Source organism: Bolinopsis microptera, chromosome 10 (genome assembly GCF_026151205.1).
Source record: "Bolinopsis microptera isolate Bmic1 chromosome 10, MBARI_Bmic_1.0, whole genome shotgun sequence".
In the NCBI taxonomy this organism is placed as follows: domain Eukaryota; kingdom Metazoa; phylum Ctenophora; class Tentaculata; order Lobata; family Bolinopsidae; genus Bolinopsis; species Bolinopsis microptera.
Window position 1 is genome coordinate 15,717,803 of NC_087081.1, and position 19,286 is coordinate 15,737,088.

The window sequence follows — 19,286 nt, forward strand, 5'->3', positions numbered from 1 at the left end:
ATCTTATAGGAGTGTATAATTAGATAGTGTATAATTAGATAGTGTATAGAAGTGCACTACTGTGTTAAAGTAAGTAAGTAACCTGTTTTACAGACTTCAGTTTGTTTCATTTGTCTGAATATGGACGTTGGTTATTATAGATACTAGATTGCAAATTTAGTTACTAGTTTTGTTTTGGAGTATCAGTGTTTTAGCGTCAACGCGTGGGGAACTCTTCATCATATTATTCTAGCAATTTTTATAACATTAAATATGTGATGCAGTAATTCATGTATTTAATTTCGTTATATATTATGCTCGCCCTGTTTACTGAATTAATATTTGGTGACTACACTCCCTCTGTTAATTTGCTATATATATTTGCTATATTTCCCAATAAGATTTAATTAGTCTTCAGCTGAAATTCGAGAACCTTGTTTGCGCTCTTGTTGATTGAATTTTGGGCGCTTTTTATTTTTTATTCCTTTTATCTGTCCGTGCTCTGCAATTTTTAAATTTCAAACAAGCATTGTTGTAACCCATCGAATTAAGAAGTATTTGTAATATTTAGTAATATCTAATATTTACCAGGGTAAATCATTAATATTTGCTGATTATGCTGCTAATAAATTGCTCTAATGATCTAACCAAGCAGCAGCATTAGTTGCCACATACTGCTACATGTTGCTTACTGTGCATCATGTATTTTGTTTTATTGTGGCAGTTTTTTATTCGTTTTCTTGTGAGTTTTCTCAGCCAAACTTTATGGAGTGTTGGACCATTTTTTGCTTATTATTTCTTCGTAGTTGTAACCGATCACTACATTTACCACTCCATTTACCTCTACATTTACCTCCAGCTTATCTGCATCTCCATAATCACTACCGATACAAATGTATGACGTGCGTGTATCTCTAATCACCTTATGTATTGCTATGACTATCACAAGGTGAAGGAGGTAGCCTCACAAAAACGAGCAACAAATCACAAATATTTCTAGAACAATTATACATCAGCTCACTGCGACTATCAACCCTCTCTTCGGCAGTGAAAGTTGGAACTTTTATCTTGGCATGTTACCAAGATTACGCGAATAATATATCTGGATACTATATATATTTTAGCACGTGACATTGATCCTGGAATTTGATTGGTCAATGTAATCACTGCCACCTTCCTTGAGTATCCTGATCTATTATGCGTAGAACTGGTCCTTTTATTGATGTTTCATATTTCACAGCAGTTTCCTTTTCAGAGTTTGAGTTTATATTTAGAAACTAACCATACTATCTTTTAGATTTATGTCACTTATGATGGTTCCGGCTGAAAGTACTATGACTCATTTTATCTAGAAGATCGTAGTTTCATTGCTTCTTAAGTAACTATCAGTTAGCCGGTCAATGTTGGGTATAATACTCTTGTGATCCACCTCTATCAAACTGCTGAGCCCCCTTCACTGAACATCTTACTATATATAAAGCGAGACGATATATATATATTTATCCGTGCCATTTTACTGACACCACGGCATCAACTTTAACGCGAATTTCCGCAGAAATCGTAAAAGATATACAACTGAAACTGACTGGGTCAAATGCTTCAATGGCCTCCAAATCAGCATGAAAAAATAAAAAATTGGCCAAGAAATAGGAGTTTTAGAGCCCAAAATTTGGACCACCAAGTGGTGTCAAAAACGCGAATTAAATAAGTAATAATTATTTTAGTCTCTTGAGTCTCGACACCATTTTAGGGTTATAAATCAAGAGGCTTGCATATAATGAACATATTGACACGGGTGCAGAGTTGAGTCTGTACGGAACCTAGTAGTTTCAGATCCTTGTTTAACTTGCCGTACAGCAAGGTCATCCACTACTTTAGCCCGGCGAGGCACATAACTCCCTCCACAACTCCATGACAAATGTTTCATATATACTAGCCGAGTTCACAAGTTATATCCTTGTGTTTGAGAAGAGCGGGTTCCTGCTAGTAATGTTAACGTTCGAACAGAACTCCGGGAACACACTGTATTCCTTGACTGCTCTAAATGGTGTCACGCGTTAATTCCAGTGCTTGAATATAGAATAACCACATAGTATTTAAAACTCTAACATGGCATTTAGCCGCATCTCAAGAGAACTGGCAAATTGTGACAGCTCGTCTCTTAAGCTCTTACAACCTGGTCCCCGGGTAGAATTTCAGGTTAATAACACTACATATTATACAGTTTTGCAGAGTCATTTATGAAATTACTCTATTGGTTAATCATGCCAACGCGCTGTCGTGTTCAGCTTCAATAAATTGTTTCGGACACAACTTTAGCTCCCGTTGAGAAATGGGTGGAGTTGCAGTTTCTGTGAAACTATCTGTTATTAATGTATAACAATCTTTCTCTTTCTCTTTGTCTTTGTCTTTCTCTTTGTCTTTCTCTTTGTCTTTCTCTTTCTCTTTCTCTTTCTCTTTCTCTTTCTCTTTCTCTTTCTCTTTCTCTTTCTCTTTCTCTTTCTCTTTCTCTTTCTCTTTCTCTTTCTCTTTCTCTTTCTCTGCGAGGAGCTCCGAGTCACCAACGCTATCTGTTATTAATGTATAACTGTATAACAATCCCTGATTTACTTTCACTGAAGCTGCTTATCAAGTATTATGTAAATTTTCTGAAATGATAGCAGATTTTAGTTTTCGTTATCAGTAATATTCAGTAAATATCACTAACTGTGAAGAACATATCGATAGCTCTTTACGAAAATGGCTGGTTTTCTTTTATCTCTATCGATAACAGTTTTCTTTTCTTATACTATACTTTTAGCAAGTTCAGAAAAACACCCGAACAGCATTTTATCGATCGTGGTCTAAGTGGTACCACTCATGTCTGATAATGTGTTTGTTCCCACTCTTTGGATATGATTGCAGCGTTGTTTTAAGCCTTTAGCGATCTAAACTCTGTGTGAGGCTTCAAGAATTTGGCGTTTTCACGGATTGCAAGTCTACTTATATTTGCACTGTTTAACTCATTGCCAACTCTATGTCAAATTGAAAATATTAAAAGAAAATGTCCGATCGTCTAATGTCTCGGTTAGAAAACACCCTGACAGAAAACACCCTGACAGTATCCTAAATACTGATACGTCGAGTAGTAGATAAGTAGTAGATCTGCAGAATGTAGACTATACTTCTACCCTCTGCAGAATGTAGACCATCCTTCTACCCTCTGCAGAATGTAGACTATCCTTCTACCCTCTGCAGAATGTAGACTATACTTCTACCCTCTGCAGAATGTAGACTATACTTCTACCCTCTACAGAATGTAGACCATCCTTCTACCCTCTGCAGAATGTAGACCATCCTTCTACCCTCTGCAGAATGTAGACTATCATTCTTTGTCAACTCTGCAGAATGTAGACTATACTTCTACCCTCTACAGAATATAGACTATCCTTCTACCCTCTGCAGAATGTAGACTATCCTTCTACCCTCTGCAGAATGTAGACTATACTTCTACCCTCTGCAGAATGTAGACTATACTTCTACCCTCTGCAGAATGTAGACTATACTTCTACCCTCTGCAGAATGTAGACTATCATTCTACCCTCTGCAGAATGTAGACTATCCTTCTACCCTCTGCAGAATGTAGACTATCCTTCTACCCTCTGCAGAATGTAGACTATACTTCTACCCTCTGCAGACTAATTGTCGTGAATATCTGTGACTCCGGTTAATCGCTCAGCCACAAATTGAAGAGACACGAATTATTACTCGATTACTGAACAAAGAGAAATTATAATTTTCGTCAGGACACACAGCTTGCTAATTGGCGTTCACCAAGAAGGGAGAAAGTTTTCAGTTTGTCATGTAGTTGTGCTCGTCAAAATGTCCTGTTTTTGTTTGGTTTCGGTTACTTGATACTTCTCTCCTTGATGATTTAACAGATCTTAATACAATGCAGTGCAGAGTGCAGAGGAGATTAAACCTTTATCAATGTGCTATGAAATTTTAATTAAAAGATATTTTTAACGGAAAGGTATGTATTCGGAAATTCAATACCTAAAACTCAGCTTTCTACACTTCGTTTCGTATCTCATGGAATTCCTACACTCGGGCTCCTTATATCTAGAAAACAAGAAGCCTGGTTCTGTCATCAGCTGGTATATATCTTATTACTACACACTTAGTTTATACTTCTCAGCATCAGCTGGTTACAGTACGTTCAGAGAGAAAGAGCTTTTTCTAGGGGGAGTGTTAGGCGCCCGAGTGTGAGGTTTTAGGTTATGTCAGTGTCCAAACTTAGTATGTATTAATCGTTCTTCTGCTGATTTTATCGTATGAGCTGGCTGTTTGATCAGGTACACCTTTGTTTAATTTCGCGCAATTAGTTTAATTAAATGTTGATATGTGCTATGATATGGCACTATGACGGTCCTTTTGCTTTCTGTGGACGCCTTGAATTGATTGTTTTTCGACTTGAGCACTTGTTGAACTTTTCAAGATAATGATAAAATGTATCGATTCTACGCCTATCGAACTGTATTCCATGGTGGGCCAGAGAAAATTTATCAATTAGGAATTGCTCAACATTTTCACATTAAACGTCCGATTTTCACATTCTCTGACTTATTTTGTATGTTAGAGTTAGACATATTTTTTAGAATTCAATTTCGAATATCACTATGATCGGTTACTTGTGCATTATGGGCTCATATGAAAGTTGACATCCAAAATGGGTTTGCGCTATCTTGGTCCAGACGAAATTTGGCCGGTTACCAGAACAAGTCGACTAACTGAAGTGCAACTAATGAATCAATTAAGACAATTAAACACATCATTACTAACAGCTGCGTACTACTTGTAATTAACCACCACTAATTAACTTCAATTATGACATCTAATAATAACCACTTCACACATAATTCAGATCAAATGTTGAGATTGCTCTTCGCTTATACCTGAGACACTCAAACTTTGTCAATTCAAAATAACTAGCGTTAAATGAGAACACATCTTCCGCATAATATCCGCACATTTGTTTACTAACCTCGTCAGTTTACTTGTAACACCAGCTTTACTGGTCCAACAGTATAACTATAAATATTACTGTCAGTTCATATTATCGAGTGGCACTGGAACCAAGGCTCTTGTCTGGGATTGCAACTCCCTTACTCCCCAGCCGATAATCAATCCTGACAGCCTGTTTACATCCAGCGCATTACAGACGGTTAAATGGCTTCCCCCGAGATACTTGACGCAGATCGGCGGATGATTACCAGGATTGGTTTGATTTGGGTGCAAATTGCTGTAATGTTTTGATGCCTAGTAATTTTGTGCTCGTTTACTATTACTGTCATGTATATAAGCTGAACATTCCGATGTTGTTCTGGTTAGATTGGTTATCACTTATTAGTTGATTTGCTGCACTTTTACAGGATTTGGTTGTTATTAATAAATAGTCAAACAAACCGTTACAACAATTTAAATCTCCCCTGCTGTCGGATCTGCCACAAAACAGCTGACACATATTTGGCAAGATGTTGTTGTTCTTTTTGGGTATGTTAAGATTGGCATGCATGGTATACTGGTACCTAAAGGAATTAACGCCACTCTTGGAAGAGGATAAGGACATGCTCCTTCTGTATGATATTATAGATTTTGGTATGTAAAGTGTACAAGTGTTATGTATAGTTTTGGTATTAAAGAATCCGCTTTTAGTATTCCGTAAGAGAAGTATCTTATATAATTTATTGTGTTTTCCGTTTTTTCGATCATATTTTTATGTATTTCTCAACGTTTTTTATTATGTGTCGTGATTAGGACTATCTGCTATCTGCAATATTCTCTTGTTTGTAAGGATACTTCATCCTTTATAGAACTCCTCACCTAATCAGACTGTTTGTGCGACCAACCACAAACAAACATACCAACCACAAACAGACCAACAAACAGACAACTGAAAAACAGACAACTGACAGTGTTTTCAGAGTTTAGAATCCTAACAAGCAACCTTGTGTACACATGACGTCACCACACGTGATATGACGTCATGTACCTTGTTTTCAGAGTTTAGAATCCTAACAAGCAACCTTGTTCCACTCTTCTTTTGTTTAACTAGGGGAGCTGCACTGATTGCAAACAACGCTCTTGCAATCAATCAAGCAAGTTAAAGTTTGTATCTCCCTTTCCAATCAGTGTGCAGCAATCTTCTGTCAGTCAGTACAACCAATCAGGACCACTCATCTACCTCCTCTCGACCAATAGAAATCAAGATATCCCTCGCACGTGACTCAGACAGCCAATCAGAGCGGAGCATTTGATCACGTGCATTATAAACCATGATAAGTATGCAAGGCACTTCAGAGTTTTTCAATCAGATTGATAGGCTCCCTACTTTATCTGATTGTAGATAGTTAGCTGGCTTCACTCCACACTGATCGGGACCATCTGCTCCTCGTTTCATCGACTGTTTTTATTTTTGCTTTTTTTGGGCCTTTGGAATGTTATTTTAAAAGCATCATGCATCAGCCTTGGATAAAACTTTAGGATTTTAATTTTCCGTGATTATAATTCCTGTAAGAAGCAGGATTATTGACATTTCATTCACATTCTGCGATTAAAGCTGAATTGATCTGTACTTTATTATTATTATCTCAATCGATGATTAATTTGCGCGTGATTTCATGGTTTTTAAATTCCAGACATACCAAGAACATGGTTTACCAATATGATGTGTCCAAGCTTTGGAGAGTTTGAACTCATTTCGTGTTAATTGAAATAAGAACCAGGGTGGTACTTATCAGACACTGGTTCAGAACACAGTTTATACTTTCCACGTGGATTGTGGAGCATACCAGGCTGTCTTCATTCCAGATCGATTAGGAATGCACATTGCACGTGCAGTTGAAACCAGGGTGTGCTTAATTAGAAACCCGAGTTGGGGAGAATTCTCATCTCAATTCCATACAGTCTCTGATAAATGAGACCATCTCACTTTCACAACTTTCAGCTTTTATCTTAATCAACACAATTCAAAATCTGACTGCAGTTGTTAAATTTATGTGACAGTATTTCACAAAAACCTTTATTTGCGACACTGTTCTGGAAAAACGTTGGTTTTATATTTTCCACCGTTGAGGGCCTCTTTCTTCTTCTAATTGTAACATCTCTCCTGTCTGAGCTTGTTCCTCCGGCGTGTGCTTGTAACATGATATCTAGAGAGCACCGGCTCAGATCACGTCTGATATTAGACTAGTGAACTAAGATCAACTGGTAGGGATTGAGGCATATTTTAGGACTGAATCACTACCGGACTGAATCACTATCAGTAGTGATATTTGGGTGGTAGTGATTCCGTCCGGTAGTGATTCAGTCCTACAATCAGCCAGAATACTACGTTTAGAATGTGACTGAATATTTTATATTACCTGATGATTCCGTTACCTGTAAATTGCGACACACATTACACACACATATGCGGTGTCATTGTCAATTAATGACTCATTACGTTACACACATGTCCCTGATCTGTTAATTGGTTAATTAGAGGTCTCTGTCCCCCTCATCTTGCCTCATCTTATGACTTATCACGGTTTGTTTGGTCACTACCACTAGGTTACACGGGTCAGGAGGTCTCTGTCCCCCTCATCTTGCCTCATCTTGCCTCATCTTATCACGGTTTGTTTGGTCACTACCACTAGGTTACACGGGGGTCGGGAGGTTGTTACATACCGTTTAGATTAGGTCACTGTAACTCATGGCTTAGTCGTCCTGGGCGTTAGTGTTACTCGTTTACCACTGCATTACAATCTGATTTAGTCGTTCATTATTATTTAGTCTCATCATTTCTGATTTGATATTTCTTTCATTCAAATTTCTGAAACAATCAGAAATTTGAATGAAAGAAACAGTGCATTACATGTTAGAACACCCCTTAAAGTTTAACCACCCCCCCCCCCCCCCCCCCTCTAGGGGTGGTAGGGCGGGGGGGGGGCACCGCTCCGTATTCTATTTTAAGCTATTTACATTCTTTACAATTGAGTTATTTACATCCGATACAATTGAGCTACATTGGAATTCAATAATGGAATCCTGATGCCACATCAGAAGCTTACTTTATATTGTGTGACACACACACACACTATATATATACGTATCATGTTTCGTTCAGTTTGTTACAGTTAAGTGTTAAGTGTGTTTCTTGAAACTTTCGCACTTTTCTTTACGTTTCTGATATATATATTATATAAGTTGTGCAATTTTGTCACTTTTATTCGAATCCCTTTGTTGGATTCAACTCTTAACTTTATAACATTTGTTCAGTTTATTAGCATCGTTTTGTACAAGTTCCCGCTCTAAAACATTATTTAAATACCGCTTACTAAGATCTGTGCCCTGCCCCGCTCTCAGACAGCATCAGGAGCACAGGTGTGTACAGTGTACAGTTAGAGGTGTATATGTGTGGTTAGTGTCGGTTTTCAGTTTGCTCAGTTTTAGGGATCGTTCTAATATTACGCTCAGGGGGAGTGGTTTGGAATTCTCATGGTGTGATTTCTACGCAGACGTATACATTTGCTTACGGGATGGGGATGGAGGTGGGGGCGTATTTTTCAAGTGCATCTTTATTTGGAGGTTTTCAGTTCACTGTGGTAGTGGTACAACCTCTCAGTCACCTTTATCCTTCCCCTAACAGATAATATATAATCTATCTAATCCTCTATAACCAGGTAACCGTACGAAAATATCATCCAATCACTGATACTGATTTACATAATTCGTCCAATCACATCTCAGGGATTTAGAAAATGAGGAATACCCCCTGAGCCCCGGGTATTATGCGAGCTTTACGTGGTGAATAATAAATAATTACTTAGCGACTCCATTAAATGTTTAAAGCAAAACTTTAAGATTTATTTACTTAGCAACACATACCTGGAGACTGGACAGTGCATACCTTTCCGACCATCATTATTATCTAAATATATATGCGCATATATTATCTAAATATATATGCGCATATATCATAAGAACATGCTGTCATACATATTCACGATCCTATGCGAGAGTGCGGTGGGCGATGAGCGGTCGTTGCAGTCGTGTAAGTTGCGTCTTGATACTCTAAGATCATGTACATAACAATTTTAGAATTAAATCCAACTCTCATATTCAAATATATGATACATATATAAATATAGCTGACCAGTATATACTATAGAATGCTTACTCTGCCTGTTCTCGACGTCAAGCAAGTTAATTTGTTGATCTCTCTCTCTCTCTCTCTGCCACACTGCCACACTGCCACACTGCTTTTAGAGTGGTAGTGTCACTTCCACCCCATAATACCTCGACTCTGCAGGCACACAAACTACCTTGTCTCTCGTAGCTAATTTAACTGAACACACGGTTTAAATCTACCCTAATTAGACGTTGTGTCTTGTTGTATTCCAATAAATCTTATTATTGAGGTTTAGTTGAGTTTAGCATTCGTCTTTGTTTTAGATTTGCTGTTGGTAGACATTTTCGGGAGGTTAACCTTTATTTTAGGGAATTATGGGGTTTTGCAGGATTGTTTGATCGTTGGATTGGGACAATTTGTATCTTGTGCATCGATTATTCCCGAATATTGAACTTGAATCCTGAGTAACGTCTTAAAAGTGCTGCTTATTTTAACGCTAACTTTGTTAAGTTGGCTATTTGTTTCTCGTCTTCTTTAGCTGCCTCCATTCCTAGCTGTCACTACACAGGTTCCACTACACTTGAGACATGATGGTAAGAACACTCCAAGAAAGGTGTCGCTTATAGGACTATAGGTGTAACTAAGGTGTTCTTTGACGTCCCTCTGGGTAAAAGGTGCGACCCTTTCTTCGAACTACTCCAATTCCAATTACACAACCTGACGACCTCGTTAAAGCCCCATTAACGTTACCAAGCGCCGAACATGGCTAATTGAAACTCTCTCCCCCTCTATATTGGCAGTGGTATCAGGTACCAATAAGATAATAACCCCACTTTGAAACTCAATACGAGTAAAGTTCGGAGGTGTGACGGGTAAGGATCACCGTTGTGAATTATTGTTTGCTACATAATGTTCTCTGAGCTTCCGTCTGATGTCTGAGTTGTCGTGGTTGTGGCGGGGGTACCTGACCCCCCCCCCCCCCCCGGTTGTGGTTGTTCTTTTTTAGATTTGAGACTTTTGTCGTCATAATCTGGTTGTAAACAAAGTTTGTTTTTTAACTGCCAGGATTTTAAACTGCTATGGTTGAAAACATAATATAATCTTACACATCAAACGTTATGCACTTTCCAATATTAGGTCTCACTTCGTTCGTATGATTTCTAAAATTGTTGGTAGCTGTGATAAACACAGATAGGTGAAATAATCCCTCCAATAATAGTTGTCTGCTCCTTCTCTAGCATATTTCTCCTATCTGCTTTGCAGTTATACCATTACACTGCTGTCTACATTCTCAGGTATAGTGTGTACTTTTACCAATTCAATGTTTGAGTAGGCCCGCGACCATCGCCGGTTTGTCCCTCCTATGCTGTATAACTTGTTGTTAATACCTTAGTTGCTCTGTTGATGTTGATATCACGAGTTGCTGGTTAATACAGTTTTATTATTTATAATGAAAACTTAGGTATGTATAAGCAGTATAACGTATAAATTGCCTAATTTCGCTGCTCTCATGCCTTATTTCGAATTGTTTGATTGTTCAAAATTTCTCAAAAGGAATACCCAGACATCATTTTAACTTAAATTAATTCATACTTTCTTTACCTAATTGTAGTGTTGATGTTTTAGTTTTTGCGATAAAAGAATTTGATTCAAGTCCGCAGTATATCAACATATTTTAGATAATTAAGACATTTGCCCGCTTATCAAGGTGTCATGACGTCACACCACGTGTCATGACGTCACACCACGTGTCATGACGTCACACCACGTGTCATGACGTCACACCACACAACTAATGTAACACCTCTAACTATTGTGTCTATCAGAATGTTTAGGATGCCATTCCTGCTGTATATCCTAGCTCTGCTTCTCCCTACATCTCTCTCAGTTCCTTTCTTCTTCAAGGATCAACCTCAGGACATGGTCCTTCAGGAGGGAGAGGAGGCAAGGTAATTATCATATTAATTTATTTAATTATCGTGTTAATTTATTTAATCGATTTTAATGTTGATTATCGTATGCTATGACAAATTTGATGTTCAATACGGATGAGAAACACATTTACAATTTATTGTAGGAAATATATCAGGGATCACTGCTAGTTTGCTCATTAACATAAAAATAGGTTCAATAACAGAATATGTTGTTCCTGTACCCTTCACCCAATGATCATCTTGTTACACTAACTGACTCATGAATATATTGATTGATATTTAATATGTGTATATATATATACCAAAATATATTTAATATATGTGTTCCGAGTTTTTCTCCATTTGGGATAATCGCCTGACGTCCATTTATCCGGACATTTCATAAACTGCCTGATTTTTAAGTTATCTCAATCGTATCCTTATTATGTTTTCATTATCGAATCTAGTTCAAGGTTCCAAGTTGGTTCTCGATATAATTTCAAGCTAAAAAATTATTAATTTTTGAATTTAATAAAATCAATAAATTTAAAAACTCTTGATTTGCTGCTAGGTTCTCTCCTCGATCTGTCCACATCCCCCGGTTTAATATCAACTAAATAATATCTGAATAACTAAATAAACAAAAAATAATATGAAACTAAAATTAACAACATTTCCAGGTTATATTGTATAGTGGACCCCCTTCCAGCTGGAGCCACATTTACCTGGTACAAGAGCGACGAGTTCAAAGTTGAAGAAAGTGTCATCGAGGTTTTTACTAACAAAATAAAACTTGTTGATATAATCAAAATCAGAATATATTTCTTAAAAAATCAAGTGATTAGTTTTCAAAATATGTCAAATATTTAAAACAAACGCAAATAACAAAATTAATAAACCAAAGTTTTGACGACAACACAGAAATTTACCCAGGAGAAACTAGAACCGTTGTCAGAGTTCCAAACCTCCGTGTTGTCCTACATGAGTGTGTCTAGAGACGCTACTGGTTACTACCACTGTAAGGTCCAGACCACTGAACCTGCCTATAGGATATTCAGTAGCACAGCTCATGTTGTGGTGAGTTAACGTGACGTCATATCACGTGGTGTGACGTCATATCACGTGTGGTGACGTCATATCACGTGTGGTGACGTCATTCATATCACGTGTGGTGACGTTATATCACGTGGTATGACTTCATATCACGTGGTGTGACGTCATCGTGATGTATCTGATTGCCGCTAAAGTTCATTAACAAATTTTAAAACGGCCTAGAATCCCCGTTTTACATCCTAAAAACATTGCAGTATCATTTCGCGAACATTTCATTTGAAAAACCTCTATTTATAATAGTTTCACGAACATTACCACCCAGGTAAACTACTTCGACTCCCCCGCTGACACTATAGTATCTGAGACGGTCACTCTAACCGACAACAAACCTGAAGCATATTTAGAGTGTGATATTGTCACAAGCTCACCAGAAATGGATGTTACGTGGTGAGTGTTACTTCAAACACAAGGATTTATTGTGTAACCTTGGCAACCTGACTCCTTTCCCAAACACAAGGATTTATTGTGTAACCTCGGCAGCCTGACTCTTTTCCCAAACACAAGGATTTATTGTGTAACCTTGGCAACCTGACTCCTTTCCCAAACACAAGGATTTATTGTGTAACCTTGGCAACCTGACTCCTTTCCCAAACACAAGGATTTATTGTGTAACCTTGGCAACCTGACTCCTTTCCCAAACACAAGGATTTATTGTGTAACCTTGGCAACCTGACTCCTTTCCCAAACACAAGGATTTATTGTGTAACCTTGGCAACCTGACTTCTTTCCCAAACACAAGGATTTATTGTGTAACCTCGGCAACCTGACTTCTTTCCCAAACACAAGGATTTATTGTGTAACCTTGGCAGCCTGACTCTTTTCCCAAACACAAGGATAAATTGTTTTCATGGCTCAAGTTACCTACAAATTAATTTTGTTTTTGTCGCGAGAATAACATGGCTTTATTTCAGGAAAAAGAACGGTCAAACCATTGCTGATAAGCGCATGTTTGTCTTTCCCGAGAAACAATTTGGTGCGAGGACCGTAGAAAGGGGTACCCTCCTAATAATGAACGTTGATATGGATAAGGATGCCGGGCTATATGAGTGTTACACTGTTACTAAAGTCGAAGTCGATGGAGTGAAGCAACAATTGTTGCTGAGTTCTTATCAGGTGTGTATAGTACGCAACTAATTGTGGACACTATAGATTATTCATTTTTAATGACCCATGTTTGGTTTGTTGCTCGATTAAGATGCAAGTCTAGCAATTACTGAAAAAAAATGCATACGCTATTATAATTGATGCGAAATTTAGATCCGTATCGTTTATATCATGTTGCGATTTCACGCTTCTAAGATTTTTAAATTTCACGATTTTACTTTATCCTTAATGTTCAGGTGAAAACGTCTCGTGGTTTTGACACGCCTAAGGATCTAGTACCCATCCCTCTGTTCGAGTCTTTCTCCCAGACGGGTGGAGCTGTCGAAATTTCATTAGGTTTGTTTTAAGTTTATGAAATGAGAATTCAATATATCAAATGAAACCAAAACACACGACAGAATCGACCTGGCGATGTGGAGCGTACTTTTTGACACCTGACAAATATCTAGGTAGTAGTGATCTCCATGACATTAACAAGCAAGCACCACCAGGTAGCCGAGTAACTCTAATCTGTGCTGCTAGAGGGTTCCCTACTCCCGAGTACGATTGGTTCATGGTTGGAGCATCGGGCGAGGTTGCCATCAGAGGCTCTGATTCTCTTCTTTTAGAGGTTTGTGTTTAGTTTCTGTGTTGTGACGTCACGTGAGTAGTTGTGACGTCACGTGAGTAGTTGTGACGTCACGTGAGTAGTTGTGACGTCACGTGAGTAGTTGTGTTTCTGTGTGGCTCCCTGTGGGGTAACTATGGTAAATGTTTTGGATTTGCTATTTATTATGGATTAATGTAATCCGGACGTAAGAATAAGACAAATTTGCCTTCCTTGAAGAGTTGTCTAAAAGGATACTTCCTAGAAAAAAGTCTTCCTCGCAGATTATCTTTTCCTAAACTCCTCCATTTACAGGACAACAACAAACCTAATCAGGTGACTAATTAACTAATTAACTAATTAACTAATTTACAGGACAACAACAAACGTCTTGTTGCCAGTAACATAGACGCAGATACAAGATACAAGTGTGTGATGAGTAATTCCGCTAACGGACGGGAGAACGAGAGGGAGACTAACTTCTACATTACCATTACTGAGGCCCCCGCTGACTACAGTATTACTGTTACTCAAATCCCCGCTAAGAACCATGTTCTTAAACCTAATCAGGTGACTAATTAACTAATTGACTAATTAACTAATTAACTAGTTAGCTGATTAACTGATTAACTTGTTGGTTACAGCTATATATCTCGTTTTTATTATCTTACAATAGGTCCTCACTCCTTCCAAAATAGACTTAGTCTTACTTTGTAAGTTAAGTTTCTAAAATCTAACTACTTTAGTAAACATTTCAAATATCATTACATTGATTGATCCTATTATGAAAGCTGTCATATTTGATACAAGAGAAACGCCATTTTCGGACGTGAGGAGAGTTAGGACTCCTCCAACTACATTAAATTAATTCCTTCTGTAACGTCCTTAATAAATGTTATAGATTTGTAGTGTAGTAATTAGTTTAAAACTTATATAGCATCCATAAGGAACGCCTTTATAGATTAAGCTATTAACCATCGATTATAAACCCTCAAACTATTTTCAGTACACACCCTTCACATTGGAGTGCTATGTGGAGAAGACCGGCCAGAATCAGATTCTTTGGCTAAAGAACGGAGAAAAGATGAAATGGAACGCTCGGTTCACCACAGATTACTCGGATAAGGAGATCGATGGGGTCATGTCCAAGGGGAGCACTCTCACTTTCGAGACTTCTAATGAGAGTGACATTGGTAAGTTATTGCTAATTGATTGCTAATTGCTGATTATTGCTAATTAATTGCTGATTAATTGCTATTAGATAGGGTATTAGATAACAACTTAGACTTGTTCAGGACAAAAAGAGAATTTTATAGCGTTTTCAGACGGCAGTGATTTCAATTTATTAAATTGAATTTTATGTTGACTAAAGTTGTATGTTGTCGTCGTTTTTAAGGCTACGTGACTTGCCGATTGACAACAGGAATCCTTTGCCTTTTAATGATTAATTATATGGTTATTTAAAGTTTTCTCTTATTCAGGTGTATACCAGTGTGTTATTGTGAACTCGAAAAGTTTGAAGACCGAGACTGCGTATGTGACTCTTGAAAAAGATTCCCTTTCATACGACATTGATTCCAGGCAACCTAAATATTTCTACCTTGCTGGACCATATCATGTGAGTTTAAAAGATATTTGACCCTTTATGATTTTAATAAAAATAAATACTTATACCTAGAATAAATTATAAGGTTGTCCGGTGTTTTAACATGTTGTCTATATGCAGGTGGACGAAGCGGAAGAAGCTTGTAACAACGAGAAAGCACATTTAGTCAGCATATTAGATGAGAAGGAGAATAGTAAAGTCCAGCAACTTGCTGCACAAAATAGTGTAAGTTGCACTTTCACTTCTCACTTTCACTTTTACTTTCACTTTCACTTTTGTATTATATTTATAACTTATCTTGAGCGTTGGGCTGACGTTGGGAGAAAAATACAAGTCAGCAGTGATTATATTTATTGAGGTGATACTCCATTGTAAAAAGCTGAAACTAGTCGAGTCACAAGCGGATTGCTTCCATGACTCCTTTCAATTGCAATCTTGATATCATGTAAGAACTATACTAACATTAGGAGCATATGACGAAAATCTAGCGATGACAGAAATCGTAAATCGGATGTTTAAAACGTATCCAAACTATGTTAAAGTCGCAGAGGCTAAAATTCAGCATTACAATTGATTCCTCTTACAATTATCATCTTTACAAATTACATTTATCAACATGGTGATAATTATTAATCTTATGTTTTACGGTTCCTTAACTGCAGGCGAACAGTGTTTGGATCGGACTAACGAGGGAAGTACCGGAGCCAGTTGGATCCTGGGCCTGGACTCTGTCCGAGGATACTGCCACTACATTTAGTAACTGGGATAATGGTTCGTTCAATAGATAATATTACTTTTTATACTCTTCATATTCCTAGAGTTCAGAGCTTTCCGGTCACATATGATCCGGATTAAAATACGGTGGAGCAATATCTCGAACTTCTTTATAGTGATTTCAACTTTAAACCATCATAGATTAACCTAGCTGAAGAGCTTATCTTATTGCCTGCTATAACCCACTCTCTTATCTCTTATCTCTTCCTCTCAGATAAGCCTGATAACAAGTACGGAGCTCAAGAGTACACGGTTATGTCACAAAACAACGGGAAGTGGGTGGATGTTAATAAGAACATGAAGCGACCTGCTGTTTGTAAGAAATACGAGGTCGTTTGTAGGTCTATAGACGAGTCTTATAGAGGTTGGTACAGTGCTGTTTGTTTTTAATTCTTTAAAGCCTCAATTATTCGATCGAACCGAGTACGGATACCGAATTCCGAATCCGAATATTTTGCGAACTACTCAGTAAAAAGTTAGTGGAGAGAACTCTCTCCTGTTTTTACCTTTTCTCGAACTATCTCGCCGTGTCTACCAGATTAAGCTACCATAGCACTTGTTAACGCCAAGTTATACAAGCCCCGTAAACACCTTCCTTTTCTTAAAAACTGTTGTTATGTCCTGCCCCGAAGGGCAATGCTACGTAGAAAAAGTTACATTTATACTGCCATGACTCACAAAATATATCGTTGTGGTTTAGTTGTTAATTGATTAGTAATCAATGATTATTTAAGTGATTAGCAGGCGATAAAGCCTACTTGCAGTAATGATAGATTGCCACAATGTTATGTAAACACTGCCAACATGTGGTTACTCCGTCAGTTCCTGCTGCGGAATTATAAGTAGTTGCTATCACCCGTATCCTCACATTTGTGTACTGGCTACTCATCGCTTACTATTTCTTGCCGAATTATAATTTGGAAAGCAAAATTAGAAACTGGAACTTTGTTTTAGCTTGAAATAATTGAGCGTTGTTTATTCGCAACTGGCGGGGTACAGCTGATCATCATGTTCAATCAATGGTGTCTAAATTAGGGTCGCAATTTGCAACCCCCACAATTAAGGCCACTATCGAGCAGCATTGTAAGATGTCTATGTTTCAGGACGAGTCAGGGCCCGAGGCTGGGAGTCAGTCGGTGCAACCTATGAGGTAGGGCAACAAGTTGAAGTCTTCTGTCGCTTCCCCGGAGAAAAGGTACGTTTATTTCTTAGCTTTTTATTTCTGAGTCTCATACTTCATATTACGGTGCTATCTCAGTCATAAACCGAACAATGCTGAGTTTTTAGAAAATTATTTGGCACGGCCATGTTGACCACTGTTTCGTTGACCACTGTGAGATCAATACAACTCTAACAGTTGAATATCATGTTGAGCACTCCTATTTAAATATAACCACCTTTCTCGCAGGCACTGAGTGTTACAGCAGTCACATGTGGACAAAACCGAGAGTTCTCCCCAGAAATCTCACTCGACGAGTGTCCACAAGTTGACTCCTCCACCCCTTCCCTCCATATATCCTCAATTCTTTTAATTATCACTTTAATAATACGTGCTCTGAGGACATCTTGAAGTCCTTTCCTCACCCAAAGTTATAGTTATATTGTTCTAATTTTGATAGGGTTTAAGGTATTAATAATGCTTCGTGATGAAGGTTGCATTTTTCCAACTTTGCAAAATGAGTTTCAAGCGGGATGGTTGAAATAGCCGTCCATTCGTTTGAGAGTATCTTAAACCAAGAAAAGACTTCACATTGAACATTTTAGGGAACTTATTTTTGAATTAGATCAAATCTGAGACACAAACTGATGTTTAAAGCTCAAAAATCTTGTCGGCATTGATGGGATGCAGTGTGACATGTCACATGACTTATTTAGGGCTGGATTCAATAAACTAGCATTTTTAATCTCTTTCAGTATGATATGATAAAATATTCCCTCAAGGTTTTGATACGTAGGAAAATGTCTTTGGTTAAATTTATTTATAAGCCCAGCAGTATTTCCGACTGTTTTTAACTTTATAGGTATTTTAACATAGTTGGATACCGCAACTAGCAAATGTTGTGTGTGATCAAGGAAAATACTTAGTATCATTAATGGGCACTATGTTTCTGTTAACTCTAAAATCATCATATTTGGACAGGTGCGTCAAAAATATTATTTACAAAATATCGTGGTAAATATAAATTGAATTTCATGCGATATGTGATAACAGCGACAGCGATCTACAGTGTTAGATGATATCTTCGGCTTTAAAAAGTGTTAATTTTTCACATATTCCACTATTCTACTGTGTGTCAGATGACAGATGAGCAATTTATCGATTTTTAAAAATTATGATTTTTAAACACTCATAGAGCGGTCCCCTAAAGGTCCAAGAGAATTTATAAGCGTAATCACGAATCAAGCCATTCCTTGGTAAGATTGAAATCAGACTATGTATGTAGCAACATACAGTTTCACTGAAATCGCCTAAAACATTTTGTGACGATCTTCATCTGCTTGTTTTAAACCTAAGAAAACGATTCATTATTCTGAACTTTCACAATATTTCTAAACTTACAGTAAATATTTAACTCTAAGTGCACCTAACCATGGTAACATGTAACCATGGTAACATGCATAACTGTAATACTGACGGGTTTTTGTTGAGGGATCTAGCTAACGGCAAATGAGTTGATGCTATGCTAATCTTTGTTTGTATATATACACTTTTTGTAATTTTAAAGCATGAGCTATTTCATTATTTTTAATAAGTTTTAAAATTACATGTTTTTTATTTCGCAGCTTAATTGGTTTACAAAACCGTGCCAGTACACAGTACCACCAGTACCACTAAATAGAAACAAAGATAAATTGAAGTAGTGTAGCCAGTCCATAGTCATACCTTGTATCACGTTGCGACCCCCATTGTCATACGTTGTATGACCCGCCGCGCACGAAGTGCGCGGCTCCCCCTGTAGCGTCGAAGACGCTACAGTGAAGCGGCAGTGGTGAGGATGATAATTAATCACTCTACACTCGACTGTCACGTGACTTTTTCAACCCGTTCTCTAGCTGGTC

At 37.6% G+C, this 19,286-nt stretch overlaps 2 protein-coding genes across 3 annotated transcripts in view; one reads left to right on the forward strand and one right to left on the reverse strand.

Moving 5' to 3' along the window:
* Window positions 1-14,776, reverse strand: part of LOC134822081 (1-phosphatidylinositol 4,5-bisphosphate phosphodiesterase beta-4-like) — an 858,242-nt gene extending 843,466 nt beyond the window's left edge. The window contains exon 1 of the mRNA XM_063832947.1: window positions 14,654-14,776. The gene's annotated coding sequence lies outside the window, so the exon portion shown is untranslated. The remainder of the gene's footprint in view (window positions 1-14,653) is intronic.
* LOC134822084 (roundabout homolog 1-like) lies at window positions 10,961-19,001 on the forward strand. 2 transcript variants are annotated; one of them, XM_063832955.1, is made up of 15 exons: window positions 10,961-11,079; window positions 11,724-11,814; window positions 11,965-12,120; window positions 12,419-12,543; window positions 13,068-13,269; window positions 13,497-13,596; window positions 13,752-13,870; window positions 14,222-14,416; window positions 14,853-15,039; window positions 15,328-15,464; window positions 15,573-15,677; window positions 16,115-16,223; window positions 16,441-16,590; window positions 17,330-17,421; window positions 17,635-19,001. In XM_063832955.1, the coding sequence occupies exons 1-15, from the start codon at window positions 10,967-10,969 to the stop codon at window positions 17,794-17,796; spliced, it is 2,043 nt and encodes a 680-aa protein (XP_063689025.1). In that variant the 5' UTR covers window positions 10,961-10,966; the 3' UTR covers window positions 17,797-19,001. The 2 variants fall into 2 exon arrangements, with proteins under 2 accessions (XP_063689025.1, XP_063689026.1); XM_063832956.1 differs by having other exon boundaries at window positions 11,977-12,120.
* The last annotated feature ends 285 nt before the right edge of the window (window positions 19,002-19,286 follow it).